General features: G+C 36.4%; 1 protein-coding gene across 3 annotated transcripts in view; it reads right to left on the bottom strand.

Moving 5' to 3' along the window:
• Nucleotides 1-12,546, bottom strand: part of TUBGCP6 (tubulin gamma complex component 6) — a 28,864-nt gene that overhangs the window by 6,783 nt on the left and 9,535 nt on the right. For all 3 annotated transcript variants that reach the window (XM_034421116.3, XM_034421107.3, XM_034421124.3), the window contains exons 7-19: nucleotides 11,112-11,187; nucleotides 10,615-10,724; nucleotides 10,335-10,426; nucleotides 9,874-10,013; nucleotides 6,957-7,106; nucleotides 6,688-6,769; nucleotides 6,515-6,603; nucleotides 6,206-6,321; nucleotides 5,259-5,397; nucleotides 5,059-5,175; nucleotides 2,910-4,155; nucleotides 2,224-2,264; nucleotides 1,422-1,614 (exon numbers count right to left, since the gene is read on the bottom strand). In XM_034421116.3, the coding sequence (XP_034277007.2) occupies nucleotides 1,422-1,614; nucleotides 2,224-2,264; nucleotides 2,910-4,155; nucleotides 5,059-5,175; nucleotides 5,259-5,397; nucleotides 6,206-6,321; nucleotides 6,515-6,603; nucleotides 6,688-6,769; nucleotides 6,957-7,106; nucleotides 9,874-10,013; nucleotides 10,335-10,426; nucleotides 10,615-10,724; nucleotides 11,112-11,187 (2,591 nt within the window). The remainder of the gene's footprint in view (nucleotides 1-1,421; nucleotides 1,615-2,223; nucleotides 2,265-2,909; nucleotides 4,156-5,058; nucleotides 5,176-5,258; nucleotides 5,398-6,205; nucleotides 6,322-6,514; nucleotides 6,604-6,687; nucleotides 6,770-6,956; nucleotides 7,107-9,873; nucleotides 10,014-10,334; nucleotides 10,427-10,614; nucleotides 10,725-11,111; nucleotides 11,188-12,546) is intronic.

The following is a 12,546-nucleotide window of genomic DNA, read 5'->3' as shown; positions in this document are numbered from 1 at the left end:
ATACTCCAAATTTTCAAGGATTGACCCTTTTCTCTTCTGGATCATCCCCAGAAGTTAAACTTAAACCAGACAAAATTTGGGGTGGACTATGTTTGGAGCATTACATGGAGCTTCCAGAGTGGAAAATTAACTTCCAGGAAAACATCCAGAATAGGTACATTTCGCATAACATTCAGCTCTGCGCAACCTTAGTCAGAGATTAAGAGAGTTGTACATTTTTGCAGGCCCTAAAATACTTACAGATCATGCACCAAAGTTTTACGTACTGTAGTGGCCGTACAATGAAAAAAGAAGCATGTTAAATCTGGACTTATTACTGAGCCTCTCTTTTCTTGCAACCTTTAGAATTAAATTAAATTAGAATTTAAAAAAATATTTTAAAAACTCACCCTCCCTAGGCTAAACAAAGTTAGTGGTCAACTGATGTAGAACATCTACAGCAAATGTGACCAACCACAGGCAGCATGCAGTCCTGAACAGCTAGTTATGCGGCCCCACAAGATTGTAAACTTTCAATACTATTATGAGATTGTTTTTTAGTGATACTATATTATATATTTTATATGTGGCCCAAGACAAATTCACTCTTCACTCAATGCAGATCAGGCAAGCCAAAATGTTTGGATACCCATGAGCTAAAGATTGTTGTGGTCTGCCGGCAGCCTGCGAAGCTGGCAGCGAAGTCGGACAGTGAGGAGGCTGGGGAGGAACATGGGCCAGTCCTGGAGTCTGGGGAAGGCTCGGACGAGGGCTCTGCATCGGAGGCAGAGATGGGCCAGGGCCATCTGGGAGTTATGTGCTGACTCCGGAGCCTCCAGAGTTTGACATCAGTGAGGCAGAGGAACAGGGGGAATCTGTTCCCAGTGCACGCATGTGCAGAGCTGCCAGAAGGCAAGAACAGTTAAGACAAAAGGGGCAAGTAAGGCTTGGAGGTGACTGGCCCCTCCCATAAGACATAAAGGTGGAGCAAAGGGACATGAGCCTTTGCAGGAAGCAACTTTGTTCGTTCTGGTTGGTTTAAACTCTGAAGCTCCGTTTTGACTTTGTGTTCCGTTTGGCCTTTCAAAGCTAATTGGCAATTAGGTATTTGTCAGTGTTTCAAAGGAGATAAAGGTGGATGCTTATCAGGCTTATCCCGAAAGACTGTGGCAGACTTCTGTCGGACTATTCACAAACTGCTTGGGACTCATTACAGGCTGTGAATGAACGTAATTCACAGCTGTTGAAATAAAAAGAGGGTTTTTGGGACTAAGCGTGTGATTGTTACTGTCTCAGGAAGCCTTGGTCAGAACAAAGATCATAAACTCCTCACCCTTGAGCTACTGAGTTATAGGTTAGCACTCTGAATTATCTTCTTTGAAAGGCTGTATCATATCAAGCAGTTACATTGTCTTAATGCATCTCGCTTTGAGACTACTCACACATAAATTCATATTGATCCTGATATTTTTCCAGGCAATATTGATTAGATAAAGCTTGCAGGTAATCATCTTCTTTCTTCCACATAGCAATACTGGTGCTTCCTCCTTCCTGGTTTTCAGGCACAATAACCTCAGAGACAGAAATTTGCTGAGTCACAACACACAATGAGGTTGATTTTTCAGGTTCTTCTACCTGATGAAAAAGAAATGTTGGTATTATAATGTTCCTTCAACTGGTATATTTAAGTAGTCTCATTCATTTTTCTAAATTCTAAAATATTCAAATCGACATACAAATATAATGGAATAAAAACAGAAATTTCTCCAGTTTCCATAGTGCAAAAAAGTTAAGTTTGTTCCCATATAAACCAACAATTAATTTCAATTAAACATATTAGCATTAATATCATCACATGGTCTCTGAATCATTCCTTAAAATTGCTAACTCCCTAGCTAGCTAGTTGGAGAAGAAGGGAATCCCATTTTAATGTTAAAAGAAACAGTGGAAGATAATAATATAAACCTCTGTTCCTTTCTGTTGGTCAACTGCTCCTTATGGAGACAACAGGCTCCATAGCTACACACTGATGCTGGCATTGCTAAGCAAAATCAGCTCAGTGAAGCAAAGCATGCTAAGCAGCAATAGCCAAAGCAGCAATATCAAAATATTACTCCTCTATAATTTTTTCCTTGCTGGCTTAGCGTTAAAAGCCTCTGTCAAAATGGTGATTGGAAAGTCAACAGTCCCTTTGCATTTTGAAATGGTACAAAAAGATATTATTCATAAAGTGATTCTTCTCACCAGGAAAGGCTGAAGATCTTCAATATCATCTTGGATGACCACTATATGAAAAAAGAAATATTATGTGGGGGAACAGAAGAAATACATAAAATTCATATACATAAATTGAATGTCCTTTTTGTATTCAGTTTTTATATTTCATATAAATATTTTATAATTTAGGCATTCTGTATATAACTTTACCTACCGAGAAGAAACTTCAGGGTAATATATTTTTGGAGCCATATCTTTTAGTTCAGTTTTAGTACAGTTCTTAATAATAATTTTGTAATTTGGATTTTAATATTTTAACATTTTTAAAGTTGTTTTATAACCTGTAACCTCTTGTTTTTGTTGCATAAACAGCTTTCAGCTATTAAATGCCATTCATTTTCCATTTATTTTTATATAAGGGGGGGCATTCTTAAGATTTGTTTAAGTATTAATTCAGACCAGTTTTAATTATTTTAATGTACCTGACAAATCTTTATTTTTTGCTACATAACTTCCCCAAACATGACCTCCTGACTGCTCCCTTTAATTACGAAAAGTATTGGGGATTGTAACCCACCATATTAAAGAGCAACAACTGGGATAAGGGTTGTGCTTAGGAAACTCAGATGTTTTCCACTCAGCTATTTGACTTCTCTGAATTCAACAGATTTCTTTAGTAGCTCTATCATTATATATTGGTATATGTCACTCACCTTGTTCTTCTTCCCCAAAGCTTTCTTCTTGCGTTTTATCCAAGTTAGCCAATCCAAGATCAGGTGGTCTTGTTTCTGGTTTTTCTCCTTTCCCATCAGAGAATCCCCCATTATATAGAGACATCTGTACTGTACAACTTGATGCAGGACCAAAACCTGCTTTAAGATGAGGTAATGGATCACTGTCAGTTGAAGGAGTCCATTCCCCCAGTTGAATACTGGACTGGGATGCATGACCGAAGGCACTCCATCGAGGCTTTGAACTCTCAGAATCCGAAACCAGCTCTCCAACTTTAAAATGTGACTCAGAGGCATGGCCATGGACATTCCACCGAGGTCGAGAAGTTAGACTTTCGGAAACATTTTCCCCAGTACAGATATTGGTATCCAAAATGTCCCCCTGAATATTCCATCGAGTTCTTGTGGCTTCTACCTTTGGCACATATTCACCGATCTTTATATTAGCATCTGAAGCATGACCATGAATATTCCACCTAGGTCTCGAGAGCTCTACCTCAGAGGCATATTCTCCAACAGGAATATGAGCTATGGAAACATGCCCATGGATGTTCCAGCGAGGCCGGTGAGGCCGTACTTCAGAAGCATATTCTCCAACCTTGATGTGTGCATCTGAGGAATGCCCATGTGGATTTAAATGTGGTTGGGAGAGTTCAGTATGAGGAATGTAGCCTCCTATTTTAATACTCGCATCAGATATGTGGCCATGAATGTTCCACCGAGGTCTCCTGCTTTCAACATTGAACACATTTTCACCAACCTGAATGTGGCTTTGTGAAACCGAAGGCCTGAGAACAGTGTTAAAGTCATATTCATTTTCCAGAGAAGCATGGAAGACTGTTTCTCCTTCTATAGCCTCTTTTGGCAGAGAATTACTTTCCTTTCTTTGATCACTTAAGGAAAGATCTGAATTGATACTTTCCAAAGCTTCATCCAATAGGTTTGTCTGTTGCGTTGTTTGGAGTATTTCTTCCTGAGGTTTTGGCAAAAAATCTTCAAAATTCAGACCAAGCTCAGACATACCCTTTGAAAGTGTTGCCATCTGATCACTACAGGCACTTTGAGAAGCAACTTCTGCTTCTTCTGATTCAGAGCAGTCCGTAGGCTGCACATTTAGGGGCTGTTTTAATTCCAATGACTGATCATTTGAAATGTAATTTGTCAGTTCAGATTTTGTATCTCTCCCCATGTCCATAATCTTTTGATGGTCAGACTCTAAAGAAGTTACCTTGGGTGCAAAATTTGAAAATAATTACAACAATATATATGTAATTCAATTAGATAACTGACTTATATTCAATTATTTTCTTTCACTTGAAGTTTCTGAAATTACTTACTGTATATACAATTTTATTTTACAATTGTACCGGTATTTAGTAGCTCATCTTATTGTCTTCATTAAATATCTCAAAGGGCTCAACAGTGTTTCATACGCCATGGAAATCATCTGGGTTACCACAAACATATAAGCACTAATCAAAGGGCATATTCATAAACCAAATATTCATCTTTAAACCAATCTTTAAACCAATCAACCATATCCATCTTTAAACCAATGGTAGGCTACATGCATGAAGAAAGTCCCAGTGCATGGGACTGCAACTTAAAACAACGATCAGGACAGCTACTTCAAATCTGAATAGAATAAACATGGCTAAAAGGAGAAATGATCTGAAGTAAGATAATTCCCTATATTTATTTTTAAACTGCATCAGTTGTTATTGGCCAAGATGCTAAAAAAAAAATATAAAAATGACTTTCTTGAATTCCAGGAAATGGTGTCAATATACATGATATACTATTACATGCTATTACTCATTAGAGGTGGAGCAAAGCATTGAAAGGGGTACATTGCAATATGTACCGGTATAATAAAGTACACCCTGAAAGCATTATGTTTACTGTACCAAACTAATCTTAACTTTATAATATTGAAACTTTATCCAATTTTTATACTTTTGAACAGGAAAAGTTATGGCTTTTTAATAACACAGAGCTAAATGATACTTTTTATAGTTGTAAAAATGGCTATGTCAAATACCAGTCTGTGATAAAATGTCTCTTTTTACTAGACATTTTACTAGTTTTTAAACTCTGGCCCCAAGCCATATATGTAAGAAGAAATACAAACCTGAAGATCAGCATCTCTCCCTTGGCCTACAGCCAGCATAACCTGTTGACTTTGGTCTTCTGGAATTATATTTACTTTTTTCCTGTACTTTCCACCAGGGAGTTTTTCAAGCATGTCCTAAACATAAAATAGAAATATTAATGTTTGTAATAAGTAGGTCCAATGTGATTTTTTAAAAAAAGAAAGAAAAGTATCAGTACCTCAATATGTTTTTGATCTTTTGACAGAAAATTGAGACGGGCTGCTTCCAGTTTATGCCTCTGAATTCTCCATAAAGCTTTTTTTTCTCTACGAGCTGCATCTTCAGACAGCTTAGTATAATGGTCAATTAACTCTTGTCTAAATGGAAAGAAAAAATACCACTTTATCTTAGATCAAAGATACTATTAAAGCAGAGCAAAACTAGCAAAGTTGATTAATACAAATTGCATTACTTCCAAAATAAATTCAGCCCAAACAGTCAAAATCAATGAGCAAGTTAGACGCTCATGGACTTCAATTTAATGAAATTACCTGTAATGTAATTATAGTGTTCAAAGCTTACAAAATAATTACCCAAAAAATCTACTATATGCGAATTTACAGAATAAAAAACACAAATGCCACGTTTTGCTGTGTCTTCAGAAAGCACAATACTCTTTCCTACGTAATCAGATGGCAAGATTAATACTGTTCTATCATAGTTCGGTACTGTAAGTAAAAATACACTTCAGTTGGTACTTTGGTGTCAACTTGTGATAAGTATATTGTGTTCTTTTAATTATTTACTCTGATTAGTGGTGCATGATCCATTAGATTGGCTGAATTCATCACTATGTTTGACAACTCCACAGACAAAAATATGGCACACTAGGACATGCAAGGCTTCAGATGTGTTTGGGCAAGGTGTTTCAGAACAGGTTGGAACAGGAATACAGCTTCTCTCTACCAACTCATGAAAACAACTGCTTCTTTTTCCATTTAATGAGCTGCAGAGAGGTACTGCATTTGATTTTCAATATTTCAAACCATCTCTTTTTAAGCTATGCATTCATGATTTAAGAGATTTTTAGTATTAGCATAAAAAATAAACATTCTTGTCAATGCTAAAATATACCTGCTCTTGATCACTGAAATATCTGAACATGAAATACTATGATTTGCTTACCTTGCCCTTTTCTCTAAATCTTCTTCTAAAGCTTTCAGTCTCTTCTCCCTCTCTCTGAGTTCCCGAGCATAACTAAAATCATCATCAATTTCTTCCTGTTTCAGAGTACGTCGACGCTACCAAAATATTCAGAAAGATTTTCAGAATAATTTTCCAAGACCTTAAACTGAGCTGTATATTTTTTCAGGCAAATAAAATATCCATCCATCCATCCATCCATCCATCCATCCATCCATCCATCCACACACACACACACACACATACACAGCTGCTAGTGAAAATGTACATTTCAGATGAATTAAAACATACCTCTTGATCTTTTACAAATTGTTCTTTCAACTTCTGAAATTGTTCACATTTTTTTACATCCAGTGCCATTTTTTCTGATATCTGTTGATCTAAAAATAAAGTTAAAATGCATATTTTTATAAGAAAAAACATAGAAGAAACTCAACTAGACTGCAAAGACAAGTGAAAATTACCAGTAATGGCTTTGAGAGCTTTGCTAGCCGTTTCTCGAGCATGAGCAATTAACTCCTGTTTCTCAATTTCCATGCGCAAAACCTAGAAGAAAATCCACCTGATTTACTGTAATTTCCAAATGTTATATCATAAAAGGAGACATACATTACATAAATCAGTAAATTTGAAATTCAAAATATTACCACTCAGAAATCAAAATCTTGTCTAGATCATGGACAATGGAATGGAATCATTTCCATTCTGAAATTACTCTGTTAAATATATTTACCTTTTCTTCCTTGCTGATGGTACTATAGCGAGCAATTCTTTCCATTCGACCTACATAGACTGCACAATCTTTCTCAATCTCTTTTAACTCATCCAGGGAGAAGGTTACTGAAATCCGAGGAACAGGAATATCAGACCAGCATATGTAGTGCTGCAAAAATTGAAAGATTAAAACCAACTTTGCTTTTAAATTATACACCTTTTACTTTTCACTAGTTACATACATTGTTTAAAGGCCACAATCCTATACTTTCTGAATCTGCTGGCCTTTATTCGTCCTGTAACCGTATACTTTTAGCAAGTGTTTCTACTACGAAGAAGATAAAGAAATAATCTATAGCAAGCAATGTAGAGATATTCTAACCACAACCTGCAAATAAAATGAACTCTAGAATTTCATGGAAATCATGGCACAAAAGGAGATAGGATGTGAAATCCCTAAAACGCATAGAGCAGGGATCTCCAAATTTTGCAACTTTAAGACTTGTGGACTTCAACTCCCAGAATTCATCAGCCAGGAATTCTGGGAGTTGAAGTCCACAAGTCTTAAAGTTGCCTAGCTTGGAGGATGCAACTGGACCTTGTAAGAAGACAAAAAGAATAGCCACGCAAGCTGGCAATCCCTTACTATAACAGCCTGAGGTTCCTGCCATCAGCAGTAAAGATAAAAGGATAGGACAGAACAACTTACAAGACTTATCAAATCCAATGCCAATTATAACCTTCTTCTGATACATATGGGAATAAATAATACTGTAAAAAAACAGCCAGAACCTCCACCTATGTTGAACATGATTGGTCACACAAACAAAAGTGGTATAAATAAATAAACTGGGGTGAATGGGAGAAATCTGCTTTCTGGGACCGCAATCTGAGTTATCTAGATGATGGATTGTTGGCACCTAACGAGGATTAGTTAAAAAAAAAATTTGGACAAAGCGTGGCAAGGTTCAAAAGGCTTGAAACCAAATCCTCTACAAAACGGAAATAAAAATGCTGAAGGACCACACAGAGAGATTTGTGTAATGTAGAAATTGTGCTTCTTAAGCCATTCAAAGAAAACGGAGAAATAACATTAGTTCATAACGTTCATGCCCTTCAATGTTAGTACTAACGTTTGGAGTATGGAAATAAACATGAGCTTGAGTTCTCAATACAGAATATGGAAGATACAACAGAGGCTGAGTGAAATGACTGACTACAACACAGCAAGCGAATTATACTATTTGCGAATTATACTATTTATTCAAAAGGAAACAGAAGCAATACAAAGCAGGGAAGAGGAATTGTAAATATTAACCCTGCTTAGAGACTACAGGAAGCACGGAAAAGATGTGGATAGTACCATACTTTCCCAAAGAAAGCATGTAATTTAATAAGGGATAAAACTCTATTCATAGAAGACTTATTTCAATATCTATTAGCAGACAAACTCTGCCAAGATGTTCCTTCCAGAAATTCCTGATTTGTATTGCTGGCATTTTTCCTTCAAAAGCTTGAAAGAAGGTATAAGAAAATCAGCTGTCCATGACTTGATGCTACTCAATATGGGAAATTATTTGAAGTAGTGAAAGGAACATGGAAGAAAATGATCACCTAATTTTGGAAATTCTTGATTTTCAGAAAAATTAAAACGGTATACACTCAAGCATTTATTATGGACTTCTAAAAACAAGCTTTTGATAAACTCAAAGAATGACTGGTAGGCTTCGATGGCAAGAGAAACTAATCAGAAAGGGCTCAAGAAGAGAAGGGTTTCCTAAATATATTCCAAGCACAACTGCAAGCAATTCAGGTGAGGAGGAATAGTGAAGGATAGCAGAAGAGGCCAATAGTACTACACCCAAATAAGACAATATACGGGTAATGGAAAGAAGGTCAGAGCAAAGGTAGGGGGCACAGAATTGTAGAGAAAAACATATGGACAGAAAGAGTTTAGGTTAATAAAGAATGCTAAAAATACAAAAATGGGTTGAAAATAACATTTAACAGACAAAACAAACTATGATTTTTTTTAAAAAAAAAAAAACTGCAAAGGCAGTTTTAGGTTGTATCAACAGAAATCTAATTTTTAAATAACAGTAAATTATCATTCTAGTATATTTTGCTTTAGTCAGATGTACTTTCTGCCCTAGATCCAGTTCTGGGCACTATTTCAACAAAGTCTGAAAACTTGGAACAGATTCAGAAAACAGCTACAAAGATGATTAGCAGATTCAAAAATAAGCCTTAGGAAGAGAGACTAAGGGAGCTGGGCATGTTAGCAGTGATAAAATATGAAGTGAGGAGGCATGACAGTATTTCTCAAATACTGGAAGAAAATTTTCATAGAAAATCAGGATGAAAAAAGAGGACAAGCTGTAGAACAAAAGATTAAAATTAGAAGATTTCAAATAAACCTAAGGAGGGAAAAATCTTAGCAGAAAGAACAATCCAGCAATAAAATCAGTGAAAGGTGGTTAACTCCCCTTCGCTGAATTTGTTTGGGTAGAAATTTGATTATCATCTGTTTGAAAGGGCTATAATTTCCAATCCTGCCCTGAGTAGGAGTTGGCATTATATGGACAGAATGGCCCTATTCATTCTAGAAATCTATGGTTTTATCAAAAGCATTCCCTAAAATCTCTATCCTTTGAGTACAAAAGAAAGAAAATTATTAACAGAAATCTCCTAATGATTGCTAGGTTCCAGCTAATATACTTTGGAAAAGAGAAGAAAAGTTTCTAATTTAGCAAGTCTCTTAGACAATTTCAATATTGCAGAAAAACAATGCCTCTTGCCTATGTATTCAAAGAATGAATATCATACTTGATGGTAACAACTGCGAGTATACACAGCCTCTAAAATTATATCAATAGCCTTAGAATTAGTGTTTCAAATATACTAAACAAAATAATAAATTAACTTCTAATACTTACCCTGGGACAACACAGCTTCAGTAAGTTTATAGTTTTCCCACAAATATATACATCATTAGCAATATGTTTCAAGAATACAGGAACACAATCTTCTACTTCTTTAGAAATCAAAACATATCCATGGGTCCAGTAATGCTTGTCTAAGTATAAAGAAGTACAACATATCAAAAAGAGTTCTGAAATATATCGTTTTGGCATGGTTTTAAAGGAATAAAATGCAGTGAGAACCCAAATACTACCCATTTGTTCTTCACAAGCCAGGCAGCTTCCTTTGAATGGCATTTGTGTTGCAAATATTTTTCACTCATTAGGTTCCATTTCTCTCTAGTCCAAAATATCTTATAGAAATAACTGTTGTGTTGGAGAAAAATGAGTGGAGGGAGCCTTATTTGTGTTGCCCTGAGTTCCTGAACAAAACGTGGATTATAAATCTAACAAATAATATTTCAAAGAAAGCTTACCTCTAAAGCCAAGATAATCTTCATTCACCTGAATCATGAATTCACCATACACATCTCTGAATACACCACTATACACCCAGTCATGGATAAATCTAAAGCAAAAAACATTGGACGTCCTTTTAAAAAAAGATATTCTAGGATGGCTGTTGTATGTAAGATTAATATGATATCACATCGGATTACTAAAAGGATTCAGTTATAGTAACCGGGAAAATCTGTGTGTTCTAAGAAATCTATTATATCATTTTGCCAGATCACTGTGACAATGCATGGCTCCTACCTTGTGTACGGTTCACAGCTTGTTTTCAGTAGGGACAGGAGAACTGGATAATGTTCACTGCTGCAGTTATTAAGAGTCTCTTGGTAGAGATATGAAAGAAGTTTAACTCCCTGAAATACATACAAGCCAGCTTGTGTAAAAAAGCATAATATTCACATTTTTTTCAGTTCAGACTCATTTGCCTGGCTCTATCCAAGAAATCAACTGGATAAAGCTATTGTTGACAGCTGCTTCTTTGCTCAAGTGAGCCTGTTTTAGTAGTTACATATTCAGGCTCTCAACAGGTGGGGAAGTACACAATATTTTTTGCTCAGTTATATTATTTCAAATATTGATGAGTACAAATTTTACAAGTTGAATAGTATAGAAATCCTATCAAACCATTTAAAATGCATGGCCTCTAAACATGTTGAGACCAACTATTTATTCCAACCAAGCCATAAATAAAAATATACAATTGTTTTTTTGCTGTGACAGAAACAAACCCATGTACTCACAGTTGGAAAGGAAGCACTGGTGCCTCCACCAGCTCCCACAGCAGTCGTTCCTATGCCACAGAGTTCAGCCAAATACCTTAACACAAAGACAAAGCAGTTACATTTGCCCAATCACTTCCAGAGTATTAAAACTGTCCAAGGTAGTGGACAGACAAGATAAGCTCTGAGCTATACCCTGATGTTTGGCTCAGAAGATGATGTTTAGAACCTTGCATCCTTAATGGAGTTTTTATGGAGTTAAGGCAAACAAATGATGAGATATCTTGCCTTCTAGAATCTAACGCAGGATTCTCAAACAATATATGTTAACAATATATGTTAAGTGTAAACTTTCAGGAAAAGATAACATAACTATATTTTATTATAGGTCTTGGATTAAATCCATTTTAAATTAACATTTTAATTTATATAATTAAATATTTTAATATACCATACATTTCAAAATATCACAATCAATTAAAACAATTCATAGCAAATACCTAAGTATGTTAATTATGTTACATTGATCTAACTAATATACTGTATTACTGTATAATAAAATATATTTCAATTCTTTGAATAGTCCATTAGTAATAACTAGATGTGCCAGATTATCTTGCCTAACCTAGGTTTGAACCTGAAAAGCTAAGCAGAGCCAGATTTCATTAATTCTTGGGTGGGAGTTCACAAGGAATCCTGTGGTTCTAAGCTTGTCTGGGACTTCGAAAAAAGATCTCTGAACAAACCACCAGCCAACCATTTCTACTTGGTCCCATGAAAACAACACTGATGTGTCGAACCAATGTGACATTACTTACATAAATAAATGTATGTGCACCACACTGAGGCAGCAGCTTTTTTATAGAGCTATATTAGAAATGAGGGGTCAGGACTATATTTTTTATTCCCTAATGCTCTTCTAGCCTTAAGGGCATCTGTCATGGCTGCATCGGAACCTAGTTTGGAGGAGTTGGAACCGGGACCATCCAAGAGGGATGGCCTCTCTCCCTTAGCATGTTTGGAGAGGCCAAGCACTGAGGACAATGCTGTCCGAGGCCCCTCGGGCACTGGGGGAGGTGCCTGACCAGACGGACAACTGCCTGCCTTCACAGACACAGGGGAGGATTGGCTGCTGATAGGCAGCAGATCTCTTCTGGTGAGGAACAGCTGCCTCTCCACTCAATCCAAGGGCAAGGAGAGTGGAGTGCAGGCAAGTCGAGAGAAGAGCTGCAAGGCTACACAGGTGGTGGTCACCCCACCCCTCCTCATAAAGAACATATGGAGAGGAATGAATTAAGGAGAAGCTGTGGGGAGTTAGTCTTTGCCAGGAACAATTGTTTGTTTTGGATTATAGTCCCCTGGTTTGACTCATGCCTTGCTTCAAGGACCGCTTTTCACTTTTGCTTTGAGGACTGCTCTTAGTCTTGCCTTAGTCTTGTGGGCTGCTTTGTTTTAC

Source organism: Pantherophis guttatus, chromosome 7 (genome assembly GCF_059756535.1).
Source record: "Pantherophis guttatus breed Tessera chromosome 7, ASM5975653v1, whole genome shotgun sequence".
In the NCBI taxonomy this organism is placed as follows: Eukaryota; Metazoa; Chordata; class Lepidosauria; order Squamata; family Colubridae; genus Pantherophis; species Pantherophis guttatus.
This window is presented reverse-complemented; position numbering and strand designations above follow the sequence as displayed.